The sequence below is a fragment of the Colobus angolensis genome, unplaced genomic scaffold (genome assembly GCF_000951035.1).
Source record: "Colobus angolensis palliatus isolate OR3802 unplaced genomic scaffold, Cang.pa_1.0 Scaffold77, whole genome shotgun sequence".
In the NCBI taxonomy this organism is placed as follows: domain Eukaryota; kingdom Metazoa; phylum Chordata; class Mammalia; order Primates; family Cercopithecidae; genus Colobus; species Colobus angolensis.
Genome location: NW_012121487.1, coordinates 2,220,997 through 2,228,731, shown reverse-complemented (window position 1 = coordinate 2,228,731; position 7,735 = coordinate 2,220,997). Strand labels below are relative to the sequence as shown.

Below are 7,735 nucleotides of genomic sequence, written 5' to 3'. Positions count from 1 at the left end.
AACTGGGATTACAGGCACACGCCACCACACCCAGCTAATTTTTATATTTTTAGTAGAGACAAGGTTTTACCATGTTGGCCAAGCTGGTCTCAAACTCCTAACCTCAGGTGATCTGCCTGCCTTGGCTTCCCAAAGTGCGGGATTGCAGGTGTGAGCCATCATGCCTATCCGATGTCTTGTTTTCTTTCCCTCCCCAAGGAAAGCTCCGTGGCTTCCTCCGTGTTGGAGACCTGGTGATTGTGGTGACAGGCTGGCGACCTGGCTCCGGCTACACCAACATCATGCGGGTGCTGAGCATATCCTGAGACACCCCTTCCTCCTCTGGCCCAGCCTACCCCTGTATCCCATCCCTTCCTCCCCAGTCTACGTCCTCCAGCCCACACCCCTCCAAAGCCCCACCTTTAAGTCCTCTCTTCTCTATTCCTGAACCTCCCTACCTGAGGCCTGTCTGAGACTGTATCTGCCATCTAGCCCCATTCGAGGTTGCCCCTTCCCCATCTCCATTTCACACAGGTCCTGAAAGTCTGTGTCCAATTATGCACTGGCCACCCGACAGCACCAACTGTACATTCCCTGCATCCAATCCACTCAGCAGGCCCTAAGATGCCTTGAGCCTTTAATCCCAGTTTGGCTGGTTAATTCCGTAACCCCAGACATCTCATCCCTTGGGGTAGGGGAGAAAGGAGACAGGGCAATCTTGTCCACAGTCTCCCATTCTCATAGGTGGCCCTCATGATAATCTGGGCATCTCGTGCCAGGGCAAGCTACCCTTTCATGGTGACTAACAGTGACATGATAGTCCACGCTTTGGGGAAAACTGGGTGGGATGGATGCTGGGGAGAAGGGAGGGCTGGGCAGCTGATTTTGTCACTGTCTTCACAACCTCTGTGCTGGGCTTGTAGACCACTGTCCTGGCTGCTCTCATGCCCGCCCGATACCTTGCTTGGTCAAATCCCCGACTGCTTCCTTCTGCACCCAGAAATTCCTTCCCACTCACTTTGTTCCCACACACAAACCAAGAGCCAAAAATGAGTGTTCCTATTTTATATTTAAACCCAGCTGTTTGGAAGCAATTATAAAACTTCTCCCACACACCAACAACCCCAGAACTCCCCACCCAGAAGGAAAGGAGACTTGGGGTCCTGGCCCCACAGTCTCTAATGCTGTAGAGTAGCAGAGGGGACAGACAGAGTGAGTGTGGTAAAGGACTACTCTTGTCCCTGAGAAGGCAGAGGTGCTGGCTGGCCTGCCCTTCCCCAGGCTTGGATACCTTGGGCCTTTCCCTTACTCCTGCACCAACAGCAAACTCAGAAGGAAAAAAACAAAACAAAACTCTAAAGGTAAACACAGTCCTTCTCCCTCTCTCATGTGGCTCCTCCTGCCCCCTACCTGGGAGAAGGTTCAAGTATTGCGCTGATGGGTTTGGGAAAGGACCACAGAGGCTGGCTTGGAGAGGCCCTGCCTCCTCCTACTCCTCCTGTCTCCTTACCTGAAAAGGAGGGGAGGGATGGATAAAGGAATGGGTAAACAAAATGAATTGGTAACACATAAAATTAGTAAATGAATAAATACAATTAAATAAATGAATAAATAAACAAGCAAAGAAAAAAATACCTCACAAGGATTCAGCCAGTTGCCCCTCCACCGGCGGGGATCTAGGCTGGCATATTAATAAGGAGGTGCCAACTACTCCTTAACTTTTAGGGGGGCATGACTGGGGCAGAGGGTACAGGGGAGAGGCACCTCCCAGTTTACAAAAAGATGGTCTACCACAGGACACAGACTGCAGGGAACTTAGAAGTGTGTTCCCACTCAGGGGGTAGACACGGAGTGTCCACAGGTGGCAGTGAGTGGGTAAAGGTGGATACCCACACTCAGGACTCAAGACATCTGCTGGCAGCAATGGGGGCGCAGGTGATTGGCAGTGCCTGGCTATGCTACAGGAACAAGAAGATAACCAGGCTGGGCAGAACCTGCAGGATCATCAGCAGGGAAACAGAGACATCTAGTTACTTGGCAGTGATGGCAGTGGCAAGTACTTGTGCTTAGTAAAGGTGGGGTCATGGGCCTGGGCCTGCACCTGGCAGGACCATAGCCAGGGAAATATTCTTGTCAGAGGGTTTTGAGTCACTTCTACTTGGCAGTGGAGATATACAGCGCCTGGCATATTACCTTGAACATGGTAGCTGCTCAGTACACATGATGAATGGGTGAATGGATTATGATGGGACAAGCTACAGGATTCTTGAGCTGAGACCGTCTTCATGGCACTATGGGGAATGTCCGCACAGGGTCGACATTTCCATGGGGCAATGTTTCAGGTCCCCACGGCCTTCCCCAAGAGGCATTTGCCCTAGGGTACATACTACTGCACCCCAAGAACTAAGGCTGGATGTACTCAAGAGTTTTACATGTTGGCAGAAAGCTGGGGACCCCGGTGGGTGGCTGGCTCAGGCACTGGTGGCCTGGGGGGCTGGGCTGTCCTTGGAGGCTTGGCCAGGAGCCCTGAGGGAGGCAGCCGCTCACTTCCTGATCCCTTACGCCCAGGAGAGCCATCGCCTGTTGCCCGCTGAGGCAGAGAGGGTTGGGAGGCTGACAGTGGGCGGCCACGAGGTCCTAGCCGCCGTCCACCTCCTCCTGGAGGGGGACCCAGCAGGGAGACCTGGGAGCACCCTGCCCGGGATAGGCTGGCATGCAGGGTTCGGGCAGGTGGGGCGGGCAGGCGGGAGGTGGATGCCCACGGGCCAGCTCGGACGGGCACCAGCGGGGAAGCTGGAGACCCTGCTGAGCGCCGAGCAGAGCGAGCAAGGAGGGTGGCTGGAGAGTCGGGGGAGAGGGGCAGAGGGCCCCGCTGGTGAGTCAGGGCAATGGCCACATTGGAGGTAACAGCAGCTGCCTGAAGGGGCGCATGTACCAGTGGCTCCCACAGTACTGGCTTTCCACTGAGCCGAGCTCCTGTGCTCGGGGCCAGACCCCGAACACCGCGAGCCATGTCTCTGTCATGTTGCACCAAGTGCTGCTCCATGATGCCACCACTGCTGCCTGGACTTGGCTCGGAGCGCTTCCGCTGCAGTATGGAATTCTTCTTGCCTAAAAGTTGTCCCGGGAAGGAGAAGTTAAGGATTGGAAAGGAATCCAAGATGGAGGTTGGATATCAAAGAGTATGAGGGTATCAGGATGGGGTGGGGTTGAGGGTAGGGGATGGGAGTCAGTAGTATGGCAATGGGGCTATGCGGGTGGAGATGGGGGTTGGAGGAAGAGGGTATGTATCAGAGACAGCGAGGGTCAGAGGACTGGTACTCAGGGGAAGGAGGACTCAGGACATGGAGACTTGGGATGCTATCTCTCCTGGGTAGGACAGGCTGAGGGATAGGGACAGTGGGCCACAGTGTTGAAAGGCCTGTTAGGAAGCATTTGTTGGGACTGAATTGATTGGGATATGATCCTGGAGCCCTAAAGCCTGGGCTTCTTGCTTTGGAGATGGGGTGAGGGCACAGCCTGGACCCAGAGCAGATAGGTGGACAGGTCTCACCAATGCGGTGCAGCCGATCCATGGCCACGGTCTCAAAGGCCCGGCGCATCATGGGGAACTCCTCGAGCACAGCGTTGAAATGATCCACACTGAGTGAGTAGAGGCGGCAGTAGGTGTCAGCCCGAACACTGGCTGTTCGCCGGCCCCTAGTTAGCAGGCAGATCTCTGCAGAAATTGGGAGGAAGCTTCAGAACCCCTGTCCTTGTCCCTGGAACTCCTCTTACTGAGCCTGTAGCAGTGGACTCCACTTTCTAAGGCTCCTCCCTAGACGTGGGAGAAACCATTGATTATCTATTACCTCCCTGCCCCAGGGTCCCTAAACACCCCAAGCATTGTCTTTCTCCAGACTCCCACAATTACTGGATTACTGCTTCCTGTCCTTCCCACTCTCTCCAAATGAAGGCTGACGACCAGACAGGTCTTGCTGGCCCTAGATTCCCAGTGATTCCACTCCACTTTAACTCCCACCCCTCCCCGACTACTCTATCCCGAGAGGTAGACCTGGGCAACTCAATGTACCTACCCCTCCTACCCCCTTGAATAAACACTGAGGGCAGCCCTGAAGGAGAAAAGCAGTGTCAAAGAGCAAAGTGCAATGTGATGGGGATAGTGGGTGGTTTGGGGGCTGAGAGATTATATGAGCTTCCGGTCACTTTGGGCAGTGGCTGGCTGAACTGCCCCTATGCCACAGGCTGCGTCCCTGAATCACACTGCCAGGCAGCTCCATAAATCTTATGCTCCAGGACAGCCATGCTTCACTCCCACCTTTCCCTCATCTCCTAGGCTCCTTGGATTTCACTGCCTAAGGGTTCTAAAAGGCCCTCTGGCCCAGTAGTTTGCAACCTGGCTGTGCATTAGAATCTCCTGGGAAGCTTTTAAAAACTACAGAGCTCAGGCCAGGCGCGGTGGCTCACGCCTGTAATCCCAGCACTTTGGGAGGCCGAGGTGGGCAGATCATGAGGTCAGGAGATCGAGACCATCTTGGCTAATATGGTGAAACCCCGTCTCTACTAAAAATACAAAAAATTAGCCAGGCATGGTGGTGGGCACCTGTACTCCCAGCTATTCAGGAGTCTGAGGCAGGAGAATGGCATGAACCTGGGAGGCGGAGCTTGCAGTAAGCCGAGATTGCGCCACTGCACTCCAGCCTGGGCAACAGTGTGAGACTCCGCCTCAAACAAACAAACAAAAAAACAAAACAAAACAAAACAGAAAAAACTGCAGAGCTCCAGACCCCAGCCCAGAGATTCTCATTGAGTAGGCCTGGGGAGGGGCTGGAGCTCTGTGATTCTGCAGCGTACCCAGGCACGGATCCTGAGCCCAGGAGCAGTTGCCCTCTCCACTGTCTGCTCATGACCCTGCCACCCTCCCTGAGGCCTGCTGACCCCCAAAGTAGGATCCATCGGTGAGGCGTGTGTCCCGGGCGCCGCGGGCCAGCACACTGAGCAACCCATGCTGGATGAAGTACATCTTCCTCCCCACGGAGCCCTCACGCACCACGAGGTCCCCCGGCTGGAAGACCTCAAAGCGCAGCTTGGTGAGGACTGCAGTGACGAAGCTGGGGTCGGCGTGGGCAAACAGCGGCATGTGGGCCACCAGGCCCCGACAGGTGAAGTTAATGATCTCCTGGACAGGGGAGGGGCCTGTCAGGCAGGCTGTGCCCTGTGATCTGAGATGATCCCACCAAGCTCATCTGCTTCCAGAAACCCCACCCCTGGGGTCATATTCTGCCAAAGGATGGGGATGCGTCAGTGGACCTGGGACCATCCCTAAGCTCTTGCCTTCAGATCTTTCCCATGAGCCCTTGTGGGACCATCCCCCGAAAACAGAGATCCCTATAGTCCCTCATGTATACTTCACCTGCAAAGGACCTTCAAGAAAGACCCTAGCCCCTGAAAGCCCCCCAAATACCTGGCCTCCCACAGGGCCCTCTGCAGGCCTCATTCCCTATAGGAGCACCTGCTGACCAATAGCCCCTACCACCAGACAGCACTCCAGGTCCCTGACGAGTCCCCCTTCCAGGCCCAACCCAGCCCCACCTCCCGAAGCGGCTCGCTCAGCTCGCCCAGGATGCTTTCCTCGTCGAACATCTTGCCCTGGTAGCGGTGCTCATAGTACTCGTGGATGCGCTGCCGTGTGTCTGCTGGCAGCTTGTGGAAGGACATGTACTGCTCCACCTGCTTATACTGGAGGGCCAGCCCATTGCCAGGGGCAAGAGGACACAGGGAGAGATTTGGGGCCGGAACAGTGGGGTGTATGTGTGGGAGGCCAGAGACACAGGTCAAACTCAAAGGGGTGAAACATGGAAGCAGACATGGATACACAGGGCCACAGAGCAATATGGATAATGGTGGGTAGCAGGAAGACACAGAGCACAGTCATAGGAAAACCCAGGCGTGGACAGTGGAGGGGCCAGGCACAGGCATAGGTTCAAACAAGGAAAAGGTACACGCAGGGGCAGGGAACAAATGGACACAGGGCAGGAAAGGAAACAGAGATGCAACAGGGGCACACATCAGAATGGGCCTCAAGTCAGGCTACCCAGTCTCCAACACCCCTCCATGCCACACCTCCCTCTCCTGTCCCTGCTGACCTTCTCCTGGTACTGACGCCGGGAAGAGTCCAGGGACTGGATGAGTGCCGTGGCGTGGCCGATGAACATGGCGTAGCATGTGGCACCCACGATCATGCTGAGCATGGTGAGCCAGACGTCGGGCATGCCTACAGGTGCCTGTTGCCCATAGCCAATGCACAGCATGTGGCTCATGGCCTTGAACAGGGCATGGGAATATTGGCGGCCCCACGAGTGGTTCTGGGGGGCAGAGTGTATTGCAGAGCTGGGCATGGGCCCCTTGGAGCCTCATTCTCCGCCTGCCCTTCTTCCTCTTTTGGTCTTTCTGTCTGCCCCCTTCTACTGCAGGCCTTCCTCCTGGCAGGCACTAAAGTTTGGTTCTGGGGGCCCTGAGGCAAAAGGGTCCTCTACTGCAACTTGGGGGCCTCAGCTTCTGCCTAGGTACCCTTAGTTGCCTGCTCCCTCCAACACATGAGCACTTCTTCTGGGTCTCCTTCCCCTTTCCTCCCTCCTCCCCACCTCCTCACTCCTATTTTCTGTCGTGATCATCTCCCACCTCCTGCTCCCTGTGCCATCCCTGCTACTCGGGCAGAAGAGCCCTAAGAAGGCCCAGGAAAGGCAGAGCTGTGGGGACTTCTCACCACCATGTGGTTGATGGAGACCCAGCAGTCGGGAGGGAAGTCCTGCAGCATGGGCACCAGGAACTGCAGACAGCCATCCCAGTGACATAGCAGCAGCATCATCCCAATGAGGTTGAAGATGCGAACCACAGCACTGGCCAGGTCATAGGTCATGTGAAAGATCTGAGGAGTCCAAGGAGGAGCTGCTGTGGACAGGAACGCCTCCCTGCTTGTCCTCCTCCATTCCCAGCCTGGCAAATTCTCTCTCTGAACTACTCCCCAGCCCCAGCCCCCATGAATTAAAAAATGCAACTATTATTCATTTGTATGGAGTTCTGTGGCACACATGTATAGCTAATGCAAAGCAGTTTCTTATTTCTCTCATCTTATGGATAGGAAAGCTGAGGTCAGTCATGTGCCCAGAACCACACAGTAAGTGTCACAGCAGAGAATCAAACAAATCTATTGCACAAGCTGCCCAGGTGTAGCCTAGAAAAGAGAGGGCATTTCACAGTGTAATGTCTCCAGAGCATATGTGTAAGAATTAATGCCAGCAGCCCTCTCCTTTCCAGTCGTAATAATACATAATAGTAGCTTCACTGAGAACTTAGTATGTGCTAGACACCTTTCTAAGTGATTTGCATGTATTAACTCCTTTAATTCTAACAGCCTCATCACAGGCAAGTGTATTTAACACTCTCATTTTATAGAACCGAAAATCAAGTCTCCTATAGTAAACAATAAAACTGGGATCTGACCAAAGACAATGAGACTGCAGAGCCCACAGTCTGAACCACTAAATTCTGCTGCTCTGAAGCTGAAGCTCCAGCTTCTTCCACACCTCATCCTCCACCCAGCATCCAGCTAACTCTAAAGTATGTCTGGCAGCTGTGCTCCACCCTCCTGTGCCACCATCTTCACCCCAGGCCCCATCCCCTGAATCCTCATTCTGTTCCTGCTTCTCCCCCACCAATTTTGGAGAGATCTCACCCACGGAAGCCCCACCCATCT

At 54.6% G+C, this 7,735-nt stretch overlaps 2 protein-coding genes across 4 annotated transcripts in view; one reads left to right on the top strand and one right to left on the bottom strand.

Annotated features, from left to right (window-relative positions):
• PKLR (pyruvate kinase, liver and RBC) overlaps positions 1-1,587 on the top strand; it is a 12,571-nt gene extending 10,984 nt beyond the window's left edge. For 2 of the 3 annotated variants that reach the window (XM_011928323.1, XM_011928322.1), the window contains one exon: positions 199-1,310. In XM_011928323.1, coding sequence (XP_011783713.1) covers positions 199-305 — 107 coding nt within the window. In that variant the 3' untranslated portion in view covers positions 306-1,310. Of the gene's footprint in view, positions 1-198 lie in introns of all 3 variants that reach the window. The other variant, XM_011928324.1, reaches the window with a different exon arrangement.
• Positions 1,141-7,735, bottom strand: part of HCN3 (hyperpolarization activated cyclic nucleotide gated potassium channel 3) — a gene marked incomplete at its 5' end in the record, with an annotated part of 14,947 nt that continues 8,352 nt past the window's right edge. The window contains 6 exons of the mRNA XM_011928502.1: positions 1,141-3,090; positions 3,533-3,697; positions 4,918-5,158; positions 5,572-5,718; positions 6,126-6,344; positions 6,746-6,907. Coding sequence (XP_011783892.1) covers positions 2,408-3,090; positions 3,533-3,697; positions 4,918-5,158; positions 5,572-5,718; positions 6,126-6,344; positions 6,746-6,907 — 1,617 coding nt within the window. The remainder of the gene's footprint in view (positions 3,091-3,532; positions 3,698-4,917; positions 5,159-5,571; positions 5,719-6,125; positions 6,345-6,745; positions 6,908-7,735) is intronic.